This window comes from Dendrobates tinctorius, unplaced genomic scaffold (assembly GCF_039654945.1).
Source record: "Dendrobates tinctorius isolate UK_male_01 unplaced genomic scaffold, ASM3965494v1 ptg000254l, whole genome shotgun sequence".
Classification (NCBI taxonomy): domain Eukaryota; kingdom Metazoa; phylum Chordata; class Amphibia; order Anura; family Dendrobatidae; genus Dendrobates; species Dendrobates tinctorius.
The window spans coordinates 11,819,748-11,837,995 of NW_027361921.1; the positions used below are offsets into that span (position 1 = coordinate 11,819,748).

An 18,248-nucleotide genomic window follows, 5' to 3' on the forward strand; every position below is an offset into this window, starting at 1 on the left:
TATGTCTCCGGTACGTGAGAAAACTGTCACTACACGTACCGGAGATACTGACGTGTGAAACTGCCCTAATGCTGTATTTTAGCCCCCAACCCAACCTGGAAGAACTGAAAAATAAGTTTTATTATACTCCCCTGCATGGCGGTGTGGTCCTATGAGTGTCGCTGGTCATGGTCCGGCGCCTTCCATCTTCTAATGATTGCCGCCCTACTACTTGCTTCTTGTGGATGACACGACCGTGCATTATCCACACAGGCTCCCCGGCATTGCGCTCCTTCGCAGGCGTACGTCTCTGCCCTGTTGAGGACAGAGCAAAGTACTGCAGTGGGCAGACTCCGGGAAAGGTCAATGAGCCCCGGCACCTGCGCACTGCAGTACTTTGCCAGAGAAGTACGCCTGCGCAGGAGGCATTACATTAAGGGTGAATTACTCTAATTAATTGTCTGACTAAATATACCGGGGTAATTTTGAAAGTGATGGTAGAAATTTCCAAATGACCCCTGGCTGGAAAAAAGGTTCCTCACCCCTACTCTAGAGGAAGTACAGAAGGAAGAAAGTAAACTACTAAACGTAGTGGGTGCATCTTAGAATCTGAATGTAGCCTACCGGCTGTGGTGGAGAGGGGTCCAATGGTTGCTGCTGCAAGGAGCTGGTGGCGGTGGCAGGAGTGGGAAGAAATCTCAATCTGAACAAGCGCTATTTTCCCTAAGTCCTCAGCATTGAAAACCATGGTAAGTGTGGGTGCTCTGAACTTTCACAAAATGTTGGCTTGCACTGTGGAGCACATCCCCTGCCATCTGCCTGGGAACCATAGATCTGCTCTGCATTGTCGCGCCCCTGAACACCACATCCTCTCTGCCTGGTGCCCGCAGCATCGCCCCACTCCTGCCTCTGCTGCCACCAGCGATCCTACCTCCTGGGACCCCGCTCCACCACAGCCGCCATCCCTAGAAAGCTAAAGTAAAAAGTGGACTATAAAACGTACCACTATTTTATCTAAAAAAAAATCTTTCCTATATTTTTCCCCAAAATTTGTTGTACGTCTTATAATCCGCAAAATATGGTATTTCTCCCAAAAATTATTGCAATTACATGTGTTTTGTTATACACATGTTTGTTTCCTTTTGTGTGTTGGAATCACACAATAAAGGGCAAATTGGCCATTATTTCATACAAACCCCTAAAAATGAACCAACAAAATGGTTAGAATATTTTCAAAATTGTAGCCAAACATCTGTGTTTCTAGCATGTGTTGCTCATTTTAACTCACCCATGGCAGCTAGTCGGTGGGAAATATGAAAATCATGCCTGAAACCAGATAGAAAGGGGAATAGTTGATGCAATCTTTGCATTGTGTGTGCCACACTAAGCATAAAGACCAGAGAGAGAAGAGAACTGTCTGAGGACTTGAGAACCAAAATTGAATATCAGCAATCTCAACATTACAAGTCCATTGCCAGAGATCTCCTGGTACAGATGAATTACACTAGGCAGCCAGACCACAATTGGTTACTGGCTGTCCTCATCAGTGGAATGCACCTGTGCTGCCCCAGCCTTTATCAGTGGGGATCTGCTGCATCCTGCCAGTGCATCAGTCAGGGTTTGGTGAGTTACCTTTCAAATGATGTATTTTTGTAATTCCAAAAAATGTTTTCTTCTTATGAGCGTTGTGTAGATTTAGTGTTAGGGACTCACAATATCTGGGGACCCTTGACGTTGGGTTGTGAGATTATCTGCTTTGGCCAAAATAGTAACGAATACCCCATATCTATTTATCTTTTTGAACTTTTTATCATTTTTGCAGGATGCAGCTAGAGCCCATCATGTTGGCTTGGTTTCTCTGTGTGATGCATATATACAGTGCGGAGCAGCCCGCCTGCTAATACTATGGGCATCATCAATAGGCTGCTCAGACACTTTTGCATCGCACTTATCAGTGTGACTACTGATAGAGTTAGCAGAGGAAATTGCAGAACCACTAGCCAGAATTAAAAAAAAAAAAACACCTCTAGAACAGGAGAAGTCCCAGAAGTTTGGAAAAAGGCAAATTTTGTCCCCATGTTGAAAAAAGAAAAAAGATGGCGCCTGGAAATTGCAGTCCAGTGAGCATTACTTCTATACCAGGAAAGATCTATGAACAAATTATTAAAAAGCATGTACAGTGGGGAAAAATGTATTTAGTCAGCCACCAATTGTGCAAGTTCTCCCACTTAAAAAGATGAGAGAGGCCTGTAATTGACATCATAGGTAGAACACAACTGAGAGTCAAAATGAGAAAACAAATCCAGAAAATCTCCTTGTCTGATTTGGCAAAGTTTATTTTTCAAATTATGGTGGAAAATAAATATTTGGTCACCTAAAAACAGGCAAGATTTCTGGTTCTCACAGGCCTGTTACTTCTCATTTAAGAGGCTTCTCTGTCCTCCACTCATTACCTGTAACAAATACACTGTAGGAAAAAGAAGCACAATAGGGTCTTATCCGGGTGATATGTCAAAGAACACAATCAGATTAAACTCACCTGATGTGACTTGAGAAGTGGCATATAGATTTGTTAATAATGACACCTGCCGCAGATCCACTGGTCAAATCTAGTGACCCACAGTAGTGTCAAAGGCTGAAAAACTTTGTGGACACCATCCATGCTGCTGTACAAATTATGACTAGTTCAGGATAAAATATTACTGGTGTTAATCTCAATCTCAACGCATTTCAAAGTCACCAGGACTTCTTCCTCAGGAGTTGTTCTAAGCGTGCAACATCGCAACATCCTATTTAAATAAATTCACATTCAAATCTTGCGCCAAAAAGGGGGGGATCACATGTCAACAATGTCAAAGTTCATAGAAACTGACATATGCTACAACACATGACATTTACATTTAAATATAACTTGCATTTAAAATTGTTTTTGCACAGCTGACGTGTGCCCGGAACAGCCGCGGGTGGAATCGCGATCCATTTAACCCGTTAAATGCTGCTGTCAAACTCTGAATGCGGCATTTAACGCGCGCTTTCGGCCATTGGTGGCTCCTGTCACATGATCGCGGGTCACCGATGGGGACCTGAAGACCTCTATGGTTGTCAGTGCTGGCTTGCTGTGAGCGCCGCCCAGTGGTCGTAGAAAGTGAGGTATTCTGCTACACACACAGGTGATCTGATCATCGCCTGTATGTAGCAGAGCCGAACGGGTTATGGGAGCTTCTAGTCTCCCATGGAGACTACTGAAGCATGTCAAAAGTAAAAAAAAAAATATATAAAAGTTTGTCACCCCCCCATTCGCCCCATTCAAAATAAAAGAATAAATAAATCAAACATACACATATTCAGAATCGCCCGCTCTATCAATAAAAAAAAAAATTAACCTTATCGCTAAGCGGTGTAGCAAGAAAAAAAGTCAAAACCCCAGAATTATGTTTTTTTGGTCCCCACAACATTGCACTAAAATGCAATAACGGGCGATCAAAAGATCGTATCTGCACCAAAATGATACCAATGCAAACATCAGCTCGACACGCAAAAAATAAGCCCTCAACCAACTCGAGATCACGAAAAATGGAGACGAGACGGGTATCGGAATATGGCACAATTTTTTTTTTTTTTAACAAACATGGGATTTTTTTTTCACCACTTAAATAAAAAAGAACCTAGACATGTTCGGTGTCTATGAACTCACAATGACCTGGAGAATCATAATGGCAGATCAGTTTTAGCATTTGGTGAACATGGTAAAAAAAAAATCAAGCAAAGTTGTGGAATTGCACTTTTTTGGCAATTTCCACCACACTTGGAATTTTTTTTTAGTTTTTGAGTACACAATATGGTAAAACCAATGGTGTCATTCAAAAGTACAACTTGTCCCGCAAAAAACAAGCCCTCTCACACGGCCATATTGATGGAAAAATAAAAAAGTTATGGCTCTGGGAAGAAGGTGAGGGAAAAACAGAAACGCGAGAACGGAAATAGGGCTGCTGTGTGCGTGATATACTGGGACTTATTAGGGTAAGAATGCCCTCTTTTGATAGCGCTATGGCACTCTATTGATGTGGAGTATAGTATTATGTTTACTTATATTGCATGCTATTGAATTAACTGATTGAGCTCTTCTCTGTATAAGTGGCCATATATATTGGGACACTTTAGTGCAATATTCATTCATGCTCTTATTGGAGTCTGATATACCCAGTCCCATATTAACTGTTTATATCACCCACTTTGTCACTGTTTGTGTCTTTTGCAAATTGAACATTTTTTGCTCCATAATTATGTTTTTTATATCTATGATTAAATAAAATTGAAATATTTTATGACATTTTAAACAGGCTTTTTGTACTCTGTTCTTCGTGGTATGCTCTCAACTATAGGTGTCTGGTGAACCCTTTCTTTCCCCTAGAGGTTATCTTCCACTTCCTCTTAAGGGGGTTTTACACATAGCGATATCGCTAGCAATATCGCTAAAACCTCACTGGTTTTGTGACGTTATAGCGATATTGCTAGCGATATCGCTATGTGTGATATTTACCTCCGACCGGCTCCCCCGCTGTCCATCGCTGATCGCGCGAGATCGGGCGGCTCCATTTCTCGTCGTCAGCTTCCTGCTGGGCTTCCTGCTGTGTGAGACGAGCGACGCTGGAGGTGGGCGGGAGGACGTCTGGATCGCTGTGTGTGAAAGGTGAGTATCATCCGCTGCGTCGCTGCTGCATCGCTGTGAGATCCTTCTGTGTGAAAGCTCACTAGCGATCATTTAGCGATACACCAGCAATCCTGACCGGGTCGTATCGCTAGTCGGATCACTGGTGCATCGCTAAATGTAAAAGGGCCTTTAACCTTTCAAGGTCTTGGAGGCTGTCCATGAACTTCTCCTGGACAATTAATAATAATAATAATAATAATAATTAATAATCTTTATTTTTATAAATATTGGCTTTGTTCTTCCCTTTTTGACACCTCTTTGTATTCTATTGGTGTTTATACATTTGTTAAGTATTTCGCCCTATTTTCTCTTTTTCTTTTTTGTCCGTTTCTTGTTTAAGTTCTCTACCCAACCCACTGTCTCTCCCCGCTCCCTTACCTATCCCAACCCAATACAAAATGACACATGAACGTTGTTCAGAACTTACGGTGGGCTTTTTGAATGTTAAGAGACTACATAGCCCTGAGAAAAAAGATCTATTTTACTAAACCTCCTCTATAAAAGGGAATCAGACATCGCATTTTCGCAACGTTTTTCTGCTGTGAAAACGCATCCCATGCACTCCTATGGGATACCGCATTGCTGTGCTAATGATGCGGATTTTTCCGCTGTGGAATCGCATAGCGGAAAAATAAGCAGCATGTTCATTCTTTGTGCGGAATCGCGGCAATTCCGCACCCATAGGATTGCATTGAAACGCTCACTTTACGCATGTGGCTGTGCCCACAATGCGTAAAGTGAGCGCTTCATGTGCAGATTGTACCCAGGGTCTGGAGGAGAGGAGACTCCCCTCCATGCCCTGGGTACCATATCCCTGTAAAAAATAGAATTAAAATAAAAAATTGGGATATACTCACCTTCTGAGTCCTTCCTGCCTCTCACCACGCTGCCAGCATCTTCCGGTCCCAGTGATGCTTGCGCGAATTACTCCAGATGACGTCACGCTCTCCTGAGCGTGACGTCACAAAGGTCCTTTGCGCAAAGCATCACTGGGACTGGAAGATGCCGGGAGGGCCGATGAGGAGATGGGGGCCGTCGGAAGGTGAGAACAACCATATTTTTATTTTTTTATTTTTTACATTCTGTCTTTTACTATTGATGCTGCAAAGGCAGCATCAATAGTAAAAAGTCGGTCACACTTGTCAAGCACTATACCTGTCAATCACCTTTCCAAGCAATGCTTCAAATCGCTTGGAAAGCGCAAGAATTCTGCAAGCTAAAAACGCTTGCAAAATGCTTGTGTTTAGCAGGAAAACGCATGCGAATTCCGCAGGCTTATTACCCACTGCGGGAGTTGCGGAAATATTGCGGAAATTTCCACAGCATTTCCGAACGTGTGCACATAGCCTAAAATAAGTTCTCTCCTGATTCCAAGTCCAGAGGTTCCTGTATGCTTACAGTTGTGGCCAAAAGTATTGACACCCCTGCAATTCTGTCAGATAATACTCCGTTTCTTCCTGAAAATGATTGCAAACACAAATTCTTTGGTATTATTATCTTCATTTACTTTGTCTTAAATGAAAAAACACAAAATGAATTGTCCTAAAGCCAAATTGGATATAATTCCACACCAAACATAAAAAAGAGGGTGGACAAAAGTATTGGCACTGTTCAAAAAATCATGTGATGCTTCTCTAATTTGTGTAATTAACAGCACCTGTAACTTACCTGTGGCACCTAACAGGTGTTGGCAATAACTAAATCACACTTGCAGCCAGTTGACATGGATTAAAGTTGACTCAACCTCTGTCCTGTGTCCTTGTGTGTACCACATTGAGCATGGAGAAAAGAAAGAAGACCAAAGAACTGTCTGAGGACTTGAGAAACCAAATTGTGAGGAAGCATGAGCAATCTCAAGGCTACAAGTCCATCTCCAAAGACCTGAATGTTCCTGTGTCTACCGTGCGCAGTGTCATGAAGAAGTTTAAAGCCCATGGCACTGTGGCTAACCTCCCTAGATGTGGACGGAAAAGAAAAATTGACAAGAGATTTCAACGCAAGATTGTGCGAATGTTGGATAAAGAACCTCGACTAATATCCAAACAAGTTCAAGCTGCCCTGCAGTCCGAGGGTACAACAGTGTCAACCCGTACTATCCGTCGGTGTCTGAATGAAAAGGGACTGTATGGTAGGAGACCCAGGAAGACCCTACTTCTTACCCCGAGACATAAAAAAGCCAGGCTGGAGTTTGCCAAAACTTACCTGAAAAAGCCTAAAATGTTTTTGAAGAATGTTCTCTGGTCAGATGAGACAAAAGTAGAGCTTTTCGGGCAAAGGCATCAACATAGAGTTTACAGGAGAAAAAAAGAGGCATTCAAAGAAAAGAACACGGTCCCTATAGTCAAACATGGCGGAGGTTCCCTGATGTTTTGGGGTTGCTTTGCTGCCTCTAGCACTGGACTGCTTTACCGTGTGCATAGCATTATGAAGTCTAATGACTACCAACAAATTTTGCAGCATAATGTAGGGCCCAGTGTGAGAAAGTCTCCCTCAGAGGTCATGCGTCTTCCAGCAGGACAATGACCCAAAACATACTTCAAAAAGCACTAGAAAATGGTTTGAGAGAAAGCACTGGAGACTTCTATGGTGGCCAGAAATGAGTCCAGACCTGAATCCCATAGAACACCTGTGGAGAGATCTAAAAATGGCAGTTTGGAGAAGGCACACTTCAAATATCAGGGACCTGGAGCAGTTTGCCACAGAAGAATGGTCTAAAATTCCAGCAGAGCATTGTAAGAAACTCATTGATGGTTACCGGAAGCGGTTGGTCGCAGTTATTTTGGCTAAAGGTTGTGCAACCAAGTATTAGGCTGAGGGTGCCAATACTTTTGTCTGGCCCATTTTTGGAGTTTTGTGTGAAATGATCAATGTTTTGCTTTTTGCTTCATTCTCTTTTGTGTTTTTTCATTTAAGACAAATTAAATGAAGATGATAATACCAAAGAATTTGTGTTTGCAATCATTTTCAGGAAGAAACGGAGTATTATCTGACAGAATTGCAGGGGTGTCAATACTTTTGGCCACAACTGTATGTCCCGCTCAGGACCATTGGTGTTCATGGATTCTTGTACTGATGGAGAGGGCCACCTTCTAATGGCCTAAGGTCTCATAGGTCCTAATAAGGTTACGTTTGCCTTTCTGCATCTACCCTACTCAGGACAGGACAAGGCACTTTCTACATATCTAGACCAGGTGGTGATGTTTGCAGAGGGATGCTGATACTAGAGGGATACTTAAATATAGCCTGTAATAATGGCAGGAAAATTGAGTTCTAAAGATGCAATGAGAGAAAACTGTTGAACAATGGTATGTTTGAGTTTAATGCATTTAAAAAGATATGTATATTCATATATTGCATTTAACTTGTTAATGTTAAACAGAAATACAAACTGTACTATTACTACATATGTTGTGTTTTTATATCATATATATTCAGGATGGCTCAGTGGTATGAGTTACAGCAGATTGACACCAAATTCTTGGAGCAAGTTCACCAATTATATGATGACAGCTTCCCCATGGAGATACGTCAGTACCTGGCACAGTGGCTTGAAGCACAAGATTGGTAAGCTAGAACTGTGTAATATGCTATTAAACAATTGCATTGCCTGATCTATATTGCCGCTGTTACATATCTGCTAGTTTTCCAACAAGGTTTTCCATAATTAATTTGTTAGTTGTCTCCGTCACACTTTTAAATTTAACTGTTTCTGTGCAGACTACTATTTCGGGACCGCTAGTCTACTGACTCAAACTCAACAGCCTCAAGTACTCTGTCCGTGTGATTGGTCCAGAAATTGGTTTGTGAAACGCGGAAGTGCAAAGCTGGCGTCATCCTCATTCAGACATCTGTGTTTTTTATCATCTGTAATGAGAAGTGTTTTGGATGAGTTTCATCGATGTTTGGTCAGTGTTTCAGTATTTACTATCAGTGTTTTTTCATATCTGGAATTCCTACACACTACAATGATAAAAGAAACCACAAAAAGCGCGCCTATAGGGCCTTACCGGTGCAGATATAATGAATATAAATTAAATAGTGCAGGGTACCCACCCTCAATAGTTGTGGAAAGCCACAACTACTGTATGCGCTTAGTCACATGCAATGAAGCTGCAGCAGGATGGTGTAGACAGACAGCGTCTGCTTCCATTACTCAAGGAGGAGATCCCAAAAGGGAAAAAAACACCAGATTCCCGCGCTGCTATGATTCAACCATCAAATAGAGGAAATCCAGGAGATTGTAGAAACTACAATGTTAATCACAGACAGCGCATGGACTGCGCACAGATGTACCGGAATTTGTGTACTGCCTATGATTTTTCCGCACTCATAGACTTGTATGGACAATTTTAATCATTGATTCGGATTAAATATAGATATGTGTCTGTAATTTTTTGGTTCGCAAGCATACGGTCTTCAAAAAAACACAGACAAATTAAATTTCATCCTATACCTGTTCAGCTACGGTATATTAGGAGGCTTGCAGCAAACTACAATTAGCAGCTTTCCATTATAGCCGTCCCCATGTACATATACCCACACTGACTGTACATTGTCCACGCTCCCCCCAATGTCACTGAGAAGTGGACTTAAGTTGGATTTAATAAAAATACACACCCCTCCACCTTTTCTGTCTTTCCTGTCCTTTCTAAATGTAGTGTAACCCTCTGTTTGTCATCCAGTCATGGCTTTCGTCCAGCCAGGTCTCCGTAATGCCCACCACATCGTATTGTGGCAGACATAAGAGTCTCCAGTTCATTCATATTGTTTGCAAGACTTCTTGCATTTACCAGCAGACATTTAATACTATTAGCACATTTATTACTTCTCACCCTTCCTATGTTCCTTGCATGTCCCAGACCCCCTAAATCATCATTGACCCCTATTGTCTCACTCTCTCTGTCTACTCTGTCACGACACAGCTGTTGGGTGACCCGTGACCAGGGGCTCCTTCCCTGTCCCTAACACTAGGGGGTGCCCTAGCTCGCCCTGCTTCCCAGGATACTTCAGATGGCGAAGATGCCGGGGCAACTGCCCTTATCTCCTAAGTTAGCCCTCCGCCTGTTCTCTTCCTCCACCCAGGGAACAGGGGCACTATAGACCATAGTACACTAACCCTACAAACAAGGCAACACGGACAAGGGATACCAGAAAATTCCAGGCATTCAAAATATTCACTCACATGTAACAGAGGAATGCATCGGGTTGTGAAGGTAGGGGAATAAACAAAAACAGAGAAGGATAAGGAATTACCACACATTCAAACCAAACAGTCACTAATAACTCATTCAACTCTCCATCTCTTCTGTACTCCTCTCCCACTGTCAGCCATGCAGCAAATGCTAGCTCTGACGAGGATTAGTAACAGAGCCCAGATTATTAAGGGAAATTAAGTGGTTAACCGAGCTCAGCTGTGAGCACAGGAATCTCCAACATGGCCAAATAACCCCTGTTCTGCCAGAAGAAATAAACACATTTAAAATGAAGAAGTGCTTCTTATTAGCGCCGGAGTAGGAGCAATCCGACGCTGTGGTCTTCTGGCTCTACACTGTCGCGGTAACGACGTGACAGTCTATCCCATTTTAGCACATCTACCCTCCCTCCCCCCAGAACCTAGTTTAGCAGCTCCTCCATCTGTCTGACCATTTTTCCCCAAGCACAGCTGCACCCTCCTCATTAAGTGAAACCTGTCCCTACTGTAGAGCCTGAGCTGACAGAAGTCAGCCCAATTCTCCATGAACCCCAACTCTTCCTTCCTGCACCAATTTCTAACCCCCTTATTTATCTCCCTAAGCTCTGCTGTCTTTCTAGTGACGCTCTAGGCACCGGCAGTATTTCTGAAAACACCACCTTTTATGTCCTGGCCTTCAGATTCTCTCCTAGTTCCCTGTAATCGTTTTTAAGGATCTTCCACCTCCCTCTAACTTTGTCATTGGTACTGATGTGTACCATGACCACTTGGTTTTCCCAGTCCCTCCCAGCGATCTGTTTATCCAACCCGCAATATGCCGAACCCGTGCACCCGTCAGACAACACACTGTTCGGCATTCACAGTCTTGGCGGCAGATGACCTTGTCTGTCCTCCTAAGGCTGAGTTCACACGTGGCGTTTTTTTCGCGTTTCCGCGGCGGTTTTAACCGCGCGATTTTGCCGAGAAAACTAAGCACCCCATGCATTCCTATGGGATTCCGCAATGCTGTGCTAATGCTGCGGTTTTTACCGCGGTGGAATCGCTTTGCGGTCAAAAACGCAGCATGCTCATTAATTTCGCGGACTCGCGGCGATCCCGCACCCATAGGAGTGCATTGTTCTGCTTACTTTCCGCACGTGGCTGTGCACACCATGCGAAAAGTAAGCAGAACATTTGCGGATGGTACCCACGGTCCGGAGGAGAGGAGACTGTCCTCCGGGCTTTGGGTGCCATATCCCTGTAAAAAATAGAATTTAAAATAAAAAATATTGTTATTCTCACCTTCCGACGTCCCGCGCAGCCTTCCCGTCTCTCTCCACGCTCCCGGTCCCAGTAAGCCTTTGCGAGCGATGACGTCCGTTCTCGCGGGATCGCGAAAGTCTCGCCGTCATTCGCGCGACGTCATCGCGAGTGACCGCGAGACATCGCGATCCCGCGGGAACAGACGTCATCGTGGTAATTGTCGCAAAGGATTACTGGGACCGGAAGCGTGGAGAGAGGCGGGAAGGCTGTGCGGGATGTCGGAAGGTGAGAATAACAATATTTTTTTTTTTTTTTTTTATTATATTTTACATTCTATCTTTTACTATTGATGCCGCATAGGCAGCCTCAATAGTAAAAAGTTGGTCACACTCGTCAAACACTATGTTTGACGAGTGTGACCAACCTGTCAATCAGTTCTCCAGATCGCTTGGAAAACGCTAGCAATTCTGCAAGCTAATTACGCTTGCAAAATGCTAGTTTTTCCGCGGGAAAATCGCGGGAATTTAAAATGCGATTTTCCCAAGGAATGGAATTACGGAATTCTCGCGGTAATTTCCGCGAGCGAGAGTTCCGCTACATGTGAACCCAGCCTAATTATAAAGTCCACTACCACCATCATCTGTCTGGCCTTTGCCTCACTCCTATTTCCTGTCTTCCTACAGCAGTCGTTTTCCTGGTTGCTAGGAGCAACGTATTGCTGCAGTGATTCTAGTTCTGGGCCAGCATTCATAATATCAGCCTAAGGCCTCTTTCACACATCCGTGTCTTCGATACATGTGGTGACAGCTTTCACACGTACCGGAGACACTGACACACGTAGACCCATTCAAATGAATGGGTCTGTGCACATGTCAGTGTGTTTCCACGGACCATGTGTCCGTGTTCCCCACACGTTGACATGTCCGTTTTTTACCATCAGCATAGGCTGCAAAATGTACCACACACGGAGAACACATACTGATGTCATCCTTGTGACATGCATCGGCGCCGGGGAAGAAGCGCTACAGTAAGCGCTGTTCCCCGGCGCCTGGTGCAGAAGACTCTCTCATCATTCTCCCCTGCTCTACCGGTGATCGGCGCAAGCAGGGGAGATTGATGAGCATTATATGAAAGTCAGAACGATGACAGCAGGTGGGGGCTTTTGGGACTATTACTCCCATCAACATGCTCATGCTGCCGCTAAGAACAGTGATAGCAGGAGCGGATGATGGGGGTATTCCTCACCCACCGCCTGCGCTGTAACTAAATAAATGAATGAAAAATCCAGCATGGGTTCCCCCTATGTTCTATAACCAGCCAGGCAAAACTCACAGCTGGGGGCTGCAAACCTCAGCTGTCAGCTTCATCTAGGTTGGTTATCAAGAATATAGGGGTCCCTATGCTGTTTTTTTTTAATTATTTATATAAATCATTTTAAAAATAAAACAAAAAAAAACAGCATGCGTTCCCCCGCCCATTTTTGACAACCAGCCTTGCTAAAGCTCACAGCTGGGGGCTGATATTTTCAGGCTGGTAAGGGGCCATTGATATAGCCCCCCTAGCCAGCCTAAAAATAGCAGCCCACAGCTACCCAGAAAAGGCACATCTATTCGATGCGCCAATTCTGGTGCTTTGCCTGGCTCTTCCCACTTGACCGGTGGCAAGTGGGGTTCATATTTGTGAGTTTGATGTCACCTTTGTATTGTCAGGTAACATCAAGACTATGGCTTAGTAATGGAGAATAAAGCCCGAATAAAGTTTTTTTTTTATTAGAAATAAAACAGAACACAGTTTCCTTTTTTTATTTAAAAACTAGCTGAAGAGCCCGGCGTTGCCCGGGCATAGTAACTAACTACGGTTAGTTATAACAAATTATAATGATTATATCTATATATTGTGGTGTAGTGAACACTGTGTCCGCTAAGGGGCGCTGTGTGGATGTCTCAGGAGAGAGGATGAGTGGCGGAATACTGAATGACGGTCGTTATGTATCTTAAGGTGGGTGGCCTTGGGATGGAGACTTGTGTGTATGTTGATCAGCAGTGATACTGCTGAGGTGCTGTTTCAATGTGTTTGGGAAGTCTCTAGGTAGCTGGGGAGACGGATGGTCCAGTTACCTACAAATCCACCCAGGGGTGTGGTTAAGAACACTATTGTAAAGTGTGCATGAGTGGTTGAAGTACCTGTGATGAGGTCATAGCCATGTGACCCGGTGGGTGTGGCTACGGACCATATAAGGTGGCCAGGGTAGGTCACATGAAGTGAATGCTGGGACCTGGTTGGTCCGTTTTGGAAGGTCCCGTCTGAGAGAGATGGGGCTGTCTTCCTGACAGCAAGTGAACGCTGTGTTTAATGGCTGCACGTGCCTGATGGTTCCCTGGAGGGAATTGACATCTGCAGTGAGCTGAAGCAGCCATGAGGGAACCCTGACGGGTGAGATAACTGGGAGGCTGAAGAGCCAGGCTGGACAGATTGAAGCTCTGTCATGGATGCTATGCTGTTTTCTATTGCTTTGATGGTTTATGATGCATGAATAAGCCGCATGGACTGAGATTGTTTTATGGAAAACCTGTGCCGGATGTGATTTATTGGCTGCCAAGCGAATGTCCCCTACTTGATATGACAGCGCTACCTTACAATATATAAAGCTGAGTGTAGAGCCCCGCCCACTCCACATAGCCACATTCACTATAATATCCCACATCATCCCGTCAGCCAGAACTACCAGACTACTACCCCTAATATCCCACATCATTCCGTCAGAGCTACCGGACTACTACCCCTAATATCCCACATCATCCCATCAGCCTGGGGTCAGATCCAGAGCGTTGAGTGGAACAGTCCTAACTTCCATACCGGGGATCCCTTTAAGTGAGGCCTGGCGTCAGAACCAGAGCGCTGAGTGGATTTGCCCTGACTTCCATACCAATGATCCCTTTAATAGAAGCCTGGGTGAGAATCAGAAACCTGAGGGATTTACCCTAACTTCCATACCGGAGATTCCTTTGAGAGGCCTGGAGTCAGTACCAAACCGCAGAGGGGAATTGCCCTCTCTTCCATACCAGGGATCCCTTTAAGAGAGACTGGGGTCAGAACCAGAGCGCTGAGTGGATTTGCCCTGACTTGCATACCAATGATCCCTTTAATAAAATCCTGGGGTCAGAACCAAAGTGCTGGATGGATTTGCCCTGACTTCCATACCAGTGATCCCTTTAATAGAAGCCTGGAGTCAGAATCAGAGCGCTGAGGGATTTGCCTCCTCTTCCTTACCGGGGATCCCTTTAAGAGAGGCCTGGGGTCAGTACCAAAGCACAGAGTGGATTTGCCCTCACTTCCGTATCGGGGATCCCTTTAAGAGACCCTGGGGTCAGAACCAGAACGCTTAGTGGAATTGCTCTAACTTCCATACCAATGATCCCTTTAAGAGACCCTGGAGTCAGAACCACAGTGCAGAGTGGAACGGTCCTAATTCCATACCGGGATCTCTTTAAGAGAGGCCTGGGGTCAAAACCAAAGCGCTGGATGGATTTTCCCTGACTTCCATACTAATGATACCTTTAAGAGGGAAGATGTGCCTATGGGATGGAGGATGTGTGATGGGTATATGGGCACGGGAGGGGGGATTAATTTCTATCATGTGCTCTCTGCTCCTTTCTGGGGGGCAGACAATGGCTGGGAGCTTATGTTACCGGGGATGCTAGATTTTTCCCACCATGTCAGTGTCTGCTGAGGTGTTGTCAAGTGGGAAAACTGTTGCTCAGAGTCATAGCAACCAATCACAGCTCAGCTCCTTTGAAACAGCTCTGGTGAAATGGGTGAAATGAAAGATGCTTTGTGATTGGTTGGTAATACACACATACATACATTCAATTTTATATATATAGATAACAAACACCGTTATGCTCACTTAACGCCTATTTCCACTGGTACCGGGACTAAACGCACGTGTGAATGAGGCCTAATGGGCATATTTACTAAGTTGTGACAGATCAGGACTGGGCTATTTGTCACTTTTCCCTGTAAAAGTGAAGGAAAGTGTTAAGGGCTCCATCTTCTGCATTCAGCCTGTGTCTGAAACTTGATGCACCCTACGGCATGATGTCACAAGTTCATTCCTTCTGTGCAGATCATCAGACCAACTGCTCAGACTGGAGCAGCGCATTGGTGGTAATGAGTCTAGATAATTTTTTTTAAGTTTTGTCAGTCATTACTTGTGTGTCCAAACAGTAAGGGGCTGTAGGGCCATCATACTGTGCATGGAGGGGCTGTGGGGCCATCATACTGTGTATGGGGGGGCTGTAGGGCCATCATACTGTGTGTGGTGGGCTGAGGGGCCAATATGCTGTGTATGGAGGGGCTGCGGGGCCATCATACTGTGTTGGGGAGGTGCTGTGGGGCCATCATACTGTGTGTGGTGGGCTGAGGGGCCATCATACTGTGTATGGGGGGGGGTGTGGGGCCATCATATGGTGTGTGGGGGGCTGTGGGGCCAATATGCTGTGTATAGGGGTGGCTGTGGCGCCATCATGCTGTGTATAGGGGGGGCTGTGGAGCCATCATACTGTGTATGAGGGGGGCTGTGGGGCAATCACACTGTGTATGGGGGGCTGTGGGGCCATCATACGGTGTGTGGGGGCTGTGGGGCCAATATCCTGTGTATAGCGGGGCTGTGGGGCCAATATGATGATCCTACCATGTATAATTAAAAAAGCCTGACAAGAGATGATACAAGGCAGAACGCAGATGTGCAGAGGCAGAAAAGTATAAATATCACATTTAGCTGGTCAATGCTTCCCATACTAACTGAAGATGTTAAAGGGAAAGAGGCGCACTGGACCTCATGAGTTCTCCATAACATGCCAAGCACAAAATGCGGTAATGGTACTTTAAACAATTTGCACGTGAATAGAGCTCCACTTACTCAAAAATAAGGTGCCCAATTTAGATCTCGAAAGGCATTACCAAATGTGATTTCTAAATAGAAAAGTAAATGACAGACACTAAAGGAAAAAGTATGCCTAGAGAGATGCTTTATAGATAGCTTGATGATAGAATGAACTCCAGACTTGATCCCAAAGTATATTTAATCAGTTGAAAAAAACACATGAGAGTGTAAGGTAGTGCACAAATAGATATAAAAATTCACATGACCCCTCTGAATAAAGACGCTCAGTTGGATAAACAAATCAAACGGTACAGCAGACGAGGGCAAAAGAGGATGCCCCTATAGTTGCTTATAGTATGCATTAAAAAGCAATTCCTCATTAAGGCCTTTGGGGGAGAGACTCTGCAAGTTGTAAATCCATTTACTTTCACAACGGAGTAAACCATGAACAATATCACCCCCTCTAATGTTGGAGCGTACGCTTTCAAGTCCCATAATCTTGAAGCTAGTTGTCCTGCCCCGATGATGTTCTAAGAAATAGCTTGCGACAGAGGTAAGTGTCTTGTTCTTCTCAAAGTCCCTTTGGGCCGTTGATATTGTAGAAAGATGCTGCTGCATTCTCCTTCTAATCTCCTGTGTGGTTTGACCCAATCGCAGAAAATAGCGTATACTACATTCCGAGATCTGCAATTGAAGAATTCCCTTGGTCTGATCTGAAAGGGAAGGATAGAAATGGAATAACCATCCTGTCCAATCATGAACTGGCATACATTATAGTTGCCACAAGGATATGAGCCAAAGACCCTTGTGCCACGATTAAAGGGACTCTGTCACCCCTTTTTTGAGATATCATATAATGATATAATTCAATTGTGTGTCACATAAGGATTCTCTTAGTACTTTTGCTTCCCCCTGACCCCGCACCTTTCATGCATAAATACCTTTTTTATATCGGTTCAGATGTATGTAAACTGCCACTGTCCGGTCCGCTGGGCGGGGCTTATTCAACTGCCCCCCCCCCTCCCTGTCTTGCTCTACACAAGAAGAAATGCGTAGAGCAAGACAGGGAGGGGGGAGCAGGTGAATAAGCCCCGCCCAGCGGACCGGACAGCGACAGTTTACATACATCTGAACCGATAGAAAAAAGGTATTTATGCATGAAAGGTGCGGGGTCAGGGGGAAGCAAAAGTACTAAGAGAATCCTTATGTGACACACTGTTGAATGATATCATTATATGATATCTCAAAAAAGGGGTGACATTCCCTTTAAGTTTTACTGTTGGCCGTTGGTAGTGACTATGGCATAGGCTGTCTCTTAAGTTCCTGGCTCATCTGGCAACCAAACAAGGGGATTGAGAGACAAAAGGGGATGATCCTTTTGTCGCTCAACAGAATGCCCCAATTGTTGTGCAATAACCTTCGAAGATCGGACCACTGATTATTGAAGGTTGTAATAAGAGACAGTGGCAAAAAAGATTCACGTACCTTCTTTGAAAGAAGATTCTTCTTATCCTGCTGGGATGCAAATTGGAAAGCTTCAGAAACTGTCCTTTTGGGATAGCCCCTTTTCCTAAAACGTGAAGACAAATCCTTAGCTTGATCAAGAAAGTCAACTTCAGAGCTACAGTTTCTCCTGAGGCGCAGAAATTGACCTTTAGGGATACCTGTTTTTAGATGGTGGGGATGAAAGCTCGTGAAGTGGAGGAGGCTGTTGGTAGCCGTGGTCTTGCGAAACAAGGTACACCTGATGCCTGTATCCACAATGGAGAGTTTCAGATCCAGAAAATCAACAGAGGTATCTGAAATATTAGAAGAAAATTTGATATTGAATTGATTCTGGTTAAGCTCCCCAATAAAGGCCTGACAGTCCTCCATTGACCCAGTCCAGAGCAACAGTACATCATCGATGTATCTTTGCTAAATCAGTACCTTGGACATAAATGCTAGATGTTTGTAGACTACCAACTCCTCCCACCATCCAAGAAATAAATTAGCATAGGACAGTGTGCATTGTGCACCCATGGCGGTCCCTGCCAACTGTCTGAAGAATTTTCTGTCGAAGACAAAATAGTTTTTGTCTAAAATGAAATATAGAAATTTTAGGATGAAGTTATCATGTTCTGGAGAACTTTCCACATTTTTAGAAAGAAAATAGGACACTGCCAGCATACCTGATTGGTGAAGGATAATGGTATAAAGCAATTCTACATCCATGCTTACAAGAAGAGTTCCATCTGGTA

General features: G+C 44.3%; 1 protein-coding gene across 4 annotated transcripts in view; it reads left to right on the top strand.

Annotated features, from left to right (window-relative positions):
* The window catches only part of STAT1 (signal transducer and activator of transcription 1), a 630,302-nt gene that overhangs the window by 8,971 nt on the left and 603,083 nt on the right, over nt 1–18,248 (top strand). For all 4 annotated transcript variants that reach the window (XM_073558164.1, XM_073558167.1, XM_073558166.1 and 1 more), the window contains exon 2: nt 8,126–8,254. In XM_073558164.1, the coding sequence (XP_073414265.1) occupies nt 8,127–8,254 (128 nt within the window). In that variant the 5' untranslated portion in view covers nt 8,126. The remainder of the gene's footprint in view (nt 1–8,125; nt 8,255–18,248) is intronic.